The 12,169-nt window shown below is 37.0% G+C and overlaps 1 protein-coding gene and 1 long non-coding RNA gene across 2 annotated transcripts in view; one reads left to right on the top strand and one right to left on the bottom strand.

Moving 5' to 3' along the window:
• npr3 (natriuretic peptide receptor 3) overlaps positions 1 to 5,871 on the top strand; it is a 127,876-nt gene extending 122,005 nt beyond the window's left edge. The window contains exon 8 of the mRNA XM_008419278.3: positions 5,274 to 5,871. Coding sequence (XP_008417500.1) covers positions 5,274 to 5,385 — 112 coding nt within the window. The 3' untranslated portion in view covers positions 5,386 to 5,871. The remainder of the gene's footprint in view (positions 1 to 5,273) is intronic.
• Positions 5,872 to 6,277: 406 nt separating this feature from the next.
• Positions 6,278 to 11,940, bottom strand: LOC145552986 (uncharacterized). The gene is made up of 3 exons (XR_014089152.1): positions 11,719 to 11,940; positions 6,467 to 6,572; positions 6,278 to 6,376 (listed from the first exon to the last, which is right to left on the bottom strand). It is a non-coding gene; the product is annotated as an uncharacterized LOC145552986 (long non-coding RNA).
• Positions 11,941 to 12,169: the final 229 nt, after the last annotated feature.

Genomic DNA, 12,169 nt, shown 5'->3' with positions numbered 1-12,169 from the left:
ACGGATCCCACACGTAAAATAACTTTATTTCACCCGAAAGAAATTGCCACCACTTTTGCTTCTTTTTATAAAAACCTATATCGGGAACCAAACCAAATTAACAATGAATTAAAACACCAAACTGATACATTTCTTGCTAGGCTAACGCTCCCCACTCTATCTGATGAGGAAGCGGCTGATATGATTTCAGATATAAGAGAGACAGAAGTACAGGAGGCAATTAACAAATTGAAAAATAATAAATCCCCAGGGACTGATGGACTCCCAGGAGAATGTTCTAAATGTTTCAAAGATGTACTATTACCAACATTAACCAAAGTTTTTAATTATGCACTTAAAAAGGGGGAACTCTCAAATTCCTGGTCCGAGGCCATCATTTCAGTTATTCATAAGGAATGGAAAGACACAACAATCTGTGAAGGATATAGACCAATTAGTTTGTTTTGCACAGATCTAAAACTGCTGACCAGTATCTTAGCTAAGAGAATACAAAAACATATTAAAAAACTAATTCACCCGGACCAGACCGGATTTATCCCAAACAGACATAGTGCTAATAATATAAGGAGAACCTTGAATGTTATAACGCAAGCCAAAGGAACCAATCAGGAATCAGTTTTGATGCACAAAAAGCATTCGATACAGTTAGCTGGCACTTTTTACATAACACTATTGGCTATGGGCTTTCATCCACAATGTGTGGATGGATAAAAATCATATACACAAATCCTAAATCACGAGTTAGGGTTAATGGATGTTGCTCCGACTTCTTTATGCTTGAAAGAGGGGTCCGCCAAGGAGATTGTCTTAGTCCCTTACTTTTCGCAATAAACATCGAACCCCTAGCAGCAGCTATTAGAATGAATAAGGATGTTAAAGGCATTAGAGATAAAAATACTACTGAACATAATATTTCACTTTTTGCTGATGATGTTTTGACTAATATAAGTGACCCGGTGACGTCCGTTCCCTCACTCATGGAGACTATAGAAGAGTATGGTAAACTTTCGGGCTACCAAATCAACCAATCCAAATCTGAAACAATGGTAATACACGGCCACTTGCCAACAAATTTAACAGATCAATTCAAATTTAAAATATCCAACCAGGGATTCAGATACTTAGGAATTTTCATAACTCCTCAAGTAACACAAAACTTTTTAAAGCTAATTATGGAAAACTAATGGACTAGATCAAGACAGATTTTTTTGAGATGGAACATTCCACCTCTATCGCTTGCAGGAAGAATTGGAACCATTAGAATCTCTTCCAAGACTCCTCTTTCTTTTTCAAACCTTGCCTATAAAAGTACCCATATCCATATTTAATATACTCAATAAATGGCTCTCAAAATGTATTTGGCAAAACAAACGCCCAAGAATTAGACTGAAAATTTTAATGTGTCCAAAAGAGCTTGGGGGACTAAATATACCAAATCTTAAAAAATATTATTGGGCTGCCCAAACCAGATCTTCCAACCCATGACTTTTATAAATACCGTGTTTCCCCGATAGTAAAACACCCCCGATTGTAAGACGTATCAGAGGTTTCAGGGGGGTCGGTTAATATAAGCCGTACCCCGAGGAAACACGGGGGTATTGCCGCCTCCCTCTCATCTAGCTGCGCGCCGCCTCCTGCCCACGTCCGCACCGTCCCCCTCTCCATACGTCACCGTGCCGTCCCCTGCACTTCCTTTTATAAAACTGTTTTGTGGTGGATACAATACTGTTCAGGTTGTTAATAAATGTTAATTTTATGGTTAAAACAAAAAATTAGACAATTTTTTTCCAATATAAGACATACCCCGAAAGTAAGTGGGGCTTTTGGGGATAAAAAAAAAGTGAGACACTGTCTTACTTTCGGGGAAACACGGTACCTACAAATGAGACACTACCTACATAAGCATAAGGAACGGAGAGACTTACAGGTACCTCCCTCTAGTATGGAGCATTTTTTACTTTCAGTGATGAAAGGAAATATAACTACCAGATTTATAGCCCATATTTACAAAATATTACAAGAGGAAACCATAGCTGATACAAAAGATATTAAAAGGAAATGGGAGTTAGAAATGAATGTCGTAATCAAAGATGAGGACTGGGAGGAGATGTTTCAAGAAGGACATAAAATATCGAATAGCCCAACATTAAGAGAATTTGAATGGAAAATCAAAATGAGATTCTTCAGGACTCCTTTTCTCACATCTAGATTTGGCCACACCTCAGACAAATGTTGGCGGGGTTGTGGACTGATTGGAGATTTTACCCATATATTTTGGGACTGTCCAAAAATAACAACCTATTGGAAATGAATACAAAAGGAAATTATAACATGCTTGGGTATTACAATCCCCCTAGAACAGGGCTGGGCAACTCCAGGCCTCGAGGGCCGGTCTCCTGCAACTTTTAGGTGCATCTCTACTTCAGCACACCTGAGTCAAATAATGAGGCCGTTAGCAGGACTCTGGAGAACTTAGGAGGTGATTCAGCTGTTGGATTCAAGCGTGTTGATCCAGGGAGACATCTAAGAGTTGCTGGACACCGGCCCTCGAGGACCAGGATTGCCCACCCCTGCCCTAGAACCATCTTTAATAATACTAGGTATATTCCAGAATATAATTCAAGATCACAGTAAGTTTTATATCTTAAAAATTGTACTTGTCCTTGCAAAGAAAATGATCACAGTGTCATGGCTGAAACCTCAGCCCCCAACAGTCTCTCAGTGGAAGAATAGAGTGAGGGAGGTGTACTACATGGAACAAATTACAGCAAAACTACAGATGAAAAATGACATCTTAGAAAAATGGTTTCCAATCCAAACACTCATTTCAAACCACAACTAATGAAAATTATGATTGATAAATAGGAGATTTTCACATGTATTTTCCTTCTTTTTTTATGTTCTTTGTCTCTGACTATGGACAAACAAAGCCTCTTATGGAGCACAATCTGTGAAGTTATATATGCAGTTTGTAAAATGTGTTATATGTATGATGTGTTTGATGTGACTTGCAATGAAAAATGTGATTAAAAAGTTCGGAAAAAAAAGACACCAGCCATTGGAGAGCAGAGTGGTCTGTCCTTATAGTGAAAGGCAGGCCACACAAGTAGTACTTAAAATGGCGCAGAGAAAGTACCACCGCCAGCAGCTCCCACCTTGTCACGCAGTAGCGCTTCTCTGCTTTGTTAAAGGCCCTGCTGAAATATCCTGTCACGCTCTCTCCCTCCTCCCCTAACTGCGAAAGGACCCCCCCACGACCCCTACGTTACTTGCATCCATGTCAAGGATGAAGGGGAGAGAGGGATCAGCAGGAGCAATAACTGGGGCCTCAGTCAGAGTTTGCCGTAGACTAGCGGTTCTCAACGTGGGCGGTACCGCCCCCCAGGGGGCGTTCAGAGGACGGCAGGGGGCGCTGACGGACATTTTTACAAAAGGGGGGCGCTGGGATGCCTTTGGGGGGCGTTTGGTCGAAGGTAAACTTTACACCTTAAATCCACAACAATACTAGTTTAGACTTTGAGCAACTTGGTAAAACTGTATTGTGTAACATTAAATCATGCTTGGCTGCAGCTGTATTGATGGCAGCTGTTCTTCTATTCAGTGTTTGTAGCTTCATGGCGCAGCTCTGCTCCGCATCAGTTCAGCGTAACACCTGCTGATGGCGCTGCTGTGATTCACTTTGCCTGGTATTTATGTAGGCTACATATGTTTTGGCAGTTCTGTGATCATGTCAAAGCAGCAATTTATATTAAAAAGTGTTTTATTTCCTTTTGAAAGCTGCCCGCTATCATGGAAGGACAACACAAAATCGCTCTTATAAACATGTAATTACTAAAATCACAATGCCCTCACTTTGTATCCCTCTGAAAAATGAACCCATTAAAATAAAGAAATCCCTCCATGGGTGATTCCACAATAGAGAGCGTTCATTTTATAGCGTTAACATGGTGCTGCAAGTGGTCCGACATGAAACGGGTGATAGAACAACGGTACCACAGCACTTTTAAATTTCAATAATCAGAATACCGAAATTGTTTCCGTTGTTTTAAAAGGTTAATGTCAGTCTGCCTTTTCCCCATCGATACGTTTCCCGACCGCCCTGCACCTTAGGGAGTTAAAAAAAAACACAAAAAAAACGCCGCGCACATTGCACAAAATTCTGAAACATGAGAAGCGGGCAAAACGGAGCGACGAACTACATGTGAATTATGGCATAAAAACAGAGAATCCGACGCTGAACAGTGAAAAAATCAACACATGATGTGAAACATGATGATTAGGAGGCGCAGCAGGTGATGAGTGAAGATTACTCGTCAATAAACAATAAAATAAATCTAGCAACAGGAAAGAAACTAAAGTGGACGTAGCAATAAACCAAGAGAGGATAATACTAATCAAAGGAATCTAAATGGAAATGAATGAAGAACAAAATGCAAGAATAAACAAAGAAACTAAAGTAAATACAGAGGAATAAACTGGTATGGCAAGACCTTTTGAGCAATACTTAATACAGAGGACTGTATGGCAAGAATAAACACACTATTTCCAGATAAAAGGTAAAATTATATTGTTGAAATGTCATGGGTTTGTTGAGACCATATCTAGTACTGAGAATAAATATATCTTACAGACCATAACAGTAAAGAACTTATCACTTATTTATGTTTTTAATTAGATTTATTTCTTAATATTATTGGTCATGTCAATGTTAATGTCACGAGGCTGCTTTCAATTTGACTCATTAGGATTTGATTAAGAACCAGATTTTTTCTTTGTAATTTCTGTCCAGTAAAACTGTTAATCTATTAATCAACGGACAGGTCTATATAAAGATATAATCCAAGTTTCTGTCTCATATTTGCATGGCATTAAAGGTATCTGGAACTTTTGTTTTTCCACTGAAAAATAAAAGTGGGGGGTGGTGAGGGACCTGGACAGCTAGAGGGGCACTGGCTTGAAAAAGGTTGAGAAACACTGGTGTAGACAGAATGAAATCACAGTATTTCAACTTTTTAAATTATATCTTCATATTGTTGTGCTAAGTGCAAAGCAGACAAGTTACACACCTTGTGTGTTTGACTGATTTTATAAAAGCACAGCATTGCACCCCTTTGTTTTTAAACACTCTGTGGGCAGGGGCATCTCAAACATAGAAGACCAACTGAAGCAAAAGTTTATGACTTTAGTTTGGAAAAATGTGTTAACGTATTTCACTACATCATGGTTAATAGAAACATAATAAATAATCAAATTTGCTTTGCCTGGTTCTGCAGAAAAAACTACAGGATAACTATCCAGCGGCGTACACGTGTTGAAGAGCCTGAATCCATGAAGCACCATCAGTTAAGAGAGGACTCCATAAGATCAAACTTCTCAGCAGCTTAATCCACATTAAGGATGAGTTCCTGACAGAAGATTGTACATGTGAATGTGGATAAAGTTTTTACTGTATTTTTCAGTGATTCCATATCCGCTGCAATTTGACATTTCTTGTTTAGGACAGATTTACTAATTAGAACCTGGGTCTGTTTTAACAGGTATACACCCCAGTCACTTCAGACTTTCCTTAAACACACAAAGATAAAGTTTACTGGTGAGCTGAAGAATGCCCAGGTGAAAAAAAAGTATACTTTAGTATACTAAATTTTAACATACTTTAGTATACTTTTATCGATGTACTTAAACTGTACTATTTTGGAACAACTAATTTTGTGCTTAGTATACTTTAGTAGTATTTAAATAGTATTAAATTACAACTAATAGTATATTATAGTATACTATATTTACTTTTTTGGAACAACTTCAAGTGTACTTAGTGTACTTAAAGTATACTTTTTAAATATCATTTCAGAGCGTTATTATTATATTTTGATATAATTATTATATTTTGAGTGTAATAATTCTGTCTCAGAATTATATTAAATATATATTTAATATACTTCAAAAATATTTTAAATATGCTATTAATATATTAGTAATGTGTTTAAATTACACTTAATTTTATTTTTGATTTCCTGCTATTGATAATAAACTACAAATTTAATTACTCGTGAAAGTCTTTATTCCTACGTACCTATTTTGTAAATGACATACATAACTACACTACAGTACTTACATTGCTTTAGGCTAAAATTACATAGGAAGATTAATTACACAATCTTGTGTTAATTCAAATATTATTATTCAAGGTAATTAAAATATTGTTTTATTACACACATTTTAAAACTCTAATTTTAATCAAAACATATACTTAACACAAATTATAAATTTTCAGGTCAAAAGTGAACACATGAACATGAAAATTTAAGTGTGACAATAAAACATGAAAGTGAGGATCAACGACAGAACATTCCCGTTCACTGCACCTTACAGGAACCTACAAAAACGAACAATAGAACAATTAAACAGAGAAAGCATTTGTATTTAAAGAGAACAGAAAAATGGCAAATAAAAAAATAATACTTACAATTTTAAGACGTTGTGGACTCGTCATGTATGTGACATCATAAGAACTGATGATGATTGGGACCGGATGCCTGGAGTGGAAAAACATTTCTGGGTGTCTTCTTTGCCTGTTTATGTTAGAAGTCGAAAAAAAATAGTCAGCAATGTCATAGAATCAGTTGATGTTGGCATTAACTATGAAGCTGTTTTAAGTGTGGACTTAAGGAGACAAACTAACTTAAAATCTTTCCATCCATGATCTGAACACACTGATCAGAAGGGGTTAACGCCACATCTCGTTTGGGGAAATATGTGGAGGTTTGGGTTATAGGGCTCACTCTGGATACTGTATTTTTGTGGACTTTACACTACCTGAATGAGAGAATAGGAAGGGGCCAATGTAGTTTATTTGTTTACATCTCCAATTACACAATTTATGTCTTTGTCCTGTGATTAACATATCTAGATGGAATGTTAGAGGTCTGAACAAAATGGTCAAGCTTAAACAAGTAATGGGCAGGATCAAACAGATGAAAACTACAATACGCTTTTTGCAAGAGACACATTTGGTCGAAAAAGACGTGAATAAAATTAGAGCTAGGTGGCCTGGTCAGGTATTCTCCTCTAGCTTTACAACCCATGCTAGGGGAGTCATAATACTGATTCACAAATCAATTCCATTTGAACTAAAAAATAAATACTGTGACCCATCAGGGAGATTTATTATTCTTAGTGGGACTATAATCTCTACAATGGTCAACCTTGTGTGTCTATATGCCCCCAATGGTGATCATCCTGCTTTTTACCAACATTTGTTTTTAACCATGTCAGCTTATAATGGTCCATTTATAATTGGTGGAGATTTTAATTGTGTTTTAAATCCTGCAGTAGACCGTTCAAATAGTTCTGTTATGTCCCACCAACAAGCCAGGAAAACCATCAAGAAATATATGAAAGATCTGAATTTAGTGGAGGTTTGGAGACAACTTTTTCCAAATAAAACAGAGTACTCTTGCTTTTCAAGCACCTTTAAAACTTACTCGCGAATAGACTTTTTTCTGGTCTCTTCTAGTCTATTATCTACAGTTCAAAAATGTTGGTATGAAGCCATTCTACTCTCTGATCACGCTCCAGTTATTCTATCATTAAAATTACCAAAATATTCTCGGTCTTCAATGCCATTTCGATTTCAAGCAAAATGGTTTAAGTCTGAAGGGTTTGAGGAATTTCTTGAAGAGAAAATAACTGAGTATTTCAATTTTAATACAAACCAAACTAGTGCATCAATAAAATGGGAAGCATTTAAAGCCTATATAAGGGGGGAAATAATGAGCGATACTAGGCATAAATCAAGAATCCATTTAAATAAATTAAAAAACATTGAAAAACAAATCAAAGAATTGCAGGAACAGTTGTATTATTGCAATGACACTGACAAATATAGGAGACTTCTTTTATTAAAATCAGAATATAACGAGCTCACTACCAGCAAAATAGCAACTAATCTATTGTGGTTAAAACAATCATATTACGATCAGGGTGAAAAGGCAGGAAAACTCTTAGCTTGGAGGCTTAAAAAGTTACAGACAAATCGGGCCATAAATTTAATCAAATCAAATAATGGTGAGAATCTGGTGGATCCAATAAGTATAAATGATGCATTTTTCCAAAATATTATGAAAATTTGTATACATCACAATATCCAGATAACACAAATAAACAGAAACATTTTCTCGACCAACTTCAGTTTCCAACCCTGTCAGAAGAGAGTAGGAAAGATTTGGATAAAAAGCTGAGTGTTGAAGAACTTAAAATGGCTCTAAGCCACATGAATTCTGGTAAAGCTCCCGGCCCCGATGGCCTACCAATTGAACTTTACAAGAAATTTCCAGATAAACTACTGCCCCATCTACTCGAAGAGTTCAATGAATCTTATGAAAAAGGCACCCTGCCCCCATCCTTACGTTTGGCGACTATTTCTCTTTTTTTGAAGCCAGGTAAACCCCCAACAGAAATGCACTCATATAGACCCATTTCTTTAATGTCCTGTGACACAAAAATTCTATGCAAAGCTTTGGCTCGAAGGATTGAAACGCTTATTCCTAATTTAATCTCAAATGACCAAAACGGATTTGTTATTGGGCGTCAAGCCTTTCACAATACCCGCCGATTACTTAATATATTGTATGCAAAACAGTTTGCTATGGACCATGCCTTTCTGTCATTAGATGCTGAAAAAGCTTTCGATAGTATTGAATGGAATTACCTCTTTGATACCCTTAAAAGATTCGGCCTAGGAGGAAAATATTTAAAATAGATTCAGTTACTGTACACTGAGCCAGTGGCTAAAGTTGCCACAAACAATCAACTGTCAAGATGTATAAACCTCTGTAGATCGACACGACAAAGATGCCCACTGTCCCCTCTTCTTTTCTTGTTTGCTATTGAACCGCTTGCTATGGCAATACGTAAATCCCCTGAGATCACCGGCATTTAAATTGGGAATGTAGAGCACCGGTTGTCTCTTTTTGCAGATGACATTGTTTTGTTTTTAGCTAATCTGGAAGAGTCTGTTCAAGCTGTTGATAAAATACTGAAGGAATTTGGAGAATTCTCAGGATATAAAGTTAACCAAAAGAAAAGCTCCTTATTAATGCTGAACAGAAATAACCATCCAATACAAACACAATTCACATATACCGAAGAGGGCTTTACCTACCTAGGAATTAAGATTGACCGAGATATAGAGAAAATGGTTTCTATAAATTACGATCCTTTAGTGCAGAAAATATTAGATTCCCTAGAAAGATGGAACGAGATGCCAATCTCAATGATAGGTCGTATTAACATTATTAAAATGTCCATTCTCCCAAAGTTCTTATACCTTTTCCAGTCCATTCCTTTACACATTCCAGCTTCCTTCTTTTCTTCTATGGATAAAGCCTTTAACAAATTTATATGGAACAATAAACGGTCCAGATTGCGACTCTCTCTTCTCTATCTGCCCTATGATTGAGGTGGGCTTAGAGTGCCGAACATTAAATTGTACTATTGTGCTGCGCAACTCTGTGCTGCTTCCTGTTATTTTTCAACCGGTGACATACCTTGTTGGGTACAAATAGAAAACAACTCGGTAACATTACCTTTGACATCCTATTTTTACTCAGCTGAACTTAAACATCTATTAAAAACCACCAAAAATCCTTTTCTCAAAAGCACAATATCAGTTTGGCACCACTCCCATAAGGGTTTAGATGAGGTGTCCAAAATCTCATACCTGTCACCTATTTGGGGAAACAACAGATTCAAACCAGGAAGAGCAGACAGGGGGTTTAGAATATGGATGAATAGAGGCTTAAATAAAATAGGGGACCTTTATAGTGAAGGAGTTTTGATGACTTTTGAACAACTGGTAAATAAGTACAGCCTGCCCCAAAAGCATTTTTTTAAGTATTTACAGATTAGAAGTTTTATTTTCACCTCACTAAAATCTACGTCTGAACCTCCACTCACTACCATAGAGAATGTAGCCGTTCACCATAATCAGAGTAGAGGCCTACTTTCCAAATTTTATAATATTTTACTTTTAGCTTCAAAAGAAAATAGTCTTGCATATTTACAAGCCTGGAAACCTGATCTGCAAACCGAAATCTCTGAGAATGAATGGAATAACTCATGTCTATTGGCACAAACGCAAACTATTAACACAAGGTTTAGATTATTACAATACAACTGGATATTTAGAACATATTTCACTCCTGTAAAACTTCACCATTTTAATTCAAATATTCCTGATATCTGTGTTAAATGTAATATAGATAAGGGTACTCTTTTCCATTGTATGTGGCAATGTATTGAGATTCAAACTTTCTGGAAGGAGGTTATCATGTACATCTCTCGTTTGATCGAACAGGATGTTCCAGTGGACAGTAAACTTTGCTTATTGCACATTTTTCCAGATGGATTTAAAGGACCTATGAAGAGAAAGAAGCTCTTGAGTTTTTGCCTTTCGCAGGCTAAACATATGATTGCTCTGAAGTGGAGGAACACAGAAAGACCAAAGATAAATGAATGGATTAAACTATTGAGCAACAACCTGGCGATGGAAAAGCTGACGTATTTAACAAAAGGAAAGCTTGAAGACTTTAAGGATATTTGGTTTCCCTTCCTACATCTTGTCAAATACTGTGACATGTAAAGCAAATTTTTCTTTTTTTTTTCTTTATGTGTATAGATAGAGTGAGCCTGGGGTTTAGTGTTCTTTTAGGGAGGGGGGAGGGAATGCACTTTATGTTAATTTTTATATTTTTATTTTTAATCTATTTTGTTTTACTTTTTATGTTTTTGTATGCGTGTTTTTGTATGTTTGTGTAACAGAAAAATTTAATAAAAATACCTTGGAAAAAAAAAATATTGAAGCCATGCCTCCTCCTTTTTTGTGTTTTCTATTTTCACTTAAAAAATTGTACGTAGGAGGCACTGATTCAATTAGTACGATTGCTTCATTATTGTCATTCAGCCACGTTTCTGTCAGAAATAAAACATCAATATTATGCTCAGTGATGAACTCATTAATTAATAGATCTTTAGCACAGAGAGCCAATTTAAGTGACTTGGAGGCTGAAAGCTCTTCAGTCTGAGGTTCTTTTAGGCAGGAGTTCAGTCTGAGGTGTGAATTAAGACAGCTGCTTTCTGTATTTCTGTTTTTTGTAACTTTTCTTGTAGTGATCCGGACAGGTAATGTCCTGTTTTGCAGTACGGGGGGGTCAGACACATTCTGGAGGAAGGCGGTTGTAAAGATAATATCTGGACCCCGGTCTCAGACCTCAGAAACGCAGAGTGCTGGATCCTCAGGGAGGTCAGAGGCAGGTGTTAAGATTGCGTCCGCCTCTTCCAAAGAGGTGAAAGCACTGCCAGTAGATCCAGAGGTTCTCGATGAAGGTCACTGAGCTGGCAGAGCAGGTTTTAATCAGCCATTTGTTTATCGTAAGCAGCCTGGAATGTTTTTCGTCTCCCCATTGAGGCGATGGAATTGGACCACTGAGAAATAACTTCGTTTTTAATTTTCCCATAGTGTCCAGAAGAATGTTAAAGTCCTCTTTCAGAATCTCCGATTTTTGCTTTGCCAGATCGTTGGCTCCTACATGCACAACTAAAGTCTCCATGTTTGGCTGATCAGTGGTTACACAGGACGGAAAGTGGGATTTTTTACCCTGTATTCTGATGCAAACGCAGCTAGTTAGCGACAGATACCGACAGCAATTGACAGCTTACATTTTCACTCACGGGAGCCGAAATCTGTCGATTGCAGAATCCTTGGAGGGGGGGAGTGGTGGTGCAGGGGAGCGGGCGGCGAGAAGTGTTAACGACTCTACTTAGCATACAAATAGCCTAGCATATGCCAAGGCGCTTTAGCAGACCCACGTGGATTCTCAGTCATTGGATGAAAAACAATTACATCAGAGTTCATCATTGACATGTGATTGGTTGGTTGATGTGTGGACAGCACTTGTGGCTTTATAAATAAACCCCGCCCCAATCATTAAAATTTTTATGCTGTATTTTAAAAAATCTATATAAAAAATAAATGCTGTATTAAAATATACTCATTTGATATTGCCTATATGCAACATTTGGATATGAGGAACATAAAAGAAACAGAGAAGATTTTTTTCCTTATTTTAATTTATTTTTTTTACTGTTTGCACACAAAATAAGACATAAA

Source organism: Poecilia reticulata, chromosome 9 (assembly GCF_904066995.2).
Source record: "Poecilia reticulata chromosome 9, P_reticulata-male-v2, whole genome shotgun sequence".
NCBI lineage: Eukaryota > Metazoa > Chordata > Actinopteri > Cyprinodontiformes > Poeciliidae > Poecilia > Poecilia reticulata.
The sequence above is the reverse complement of the archived record's forward strand: the minus strand, read 5'-3'. Positions and strand labels throughout refer to the sequence as shown.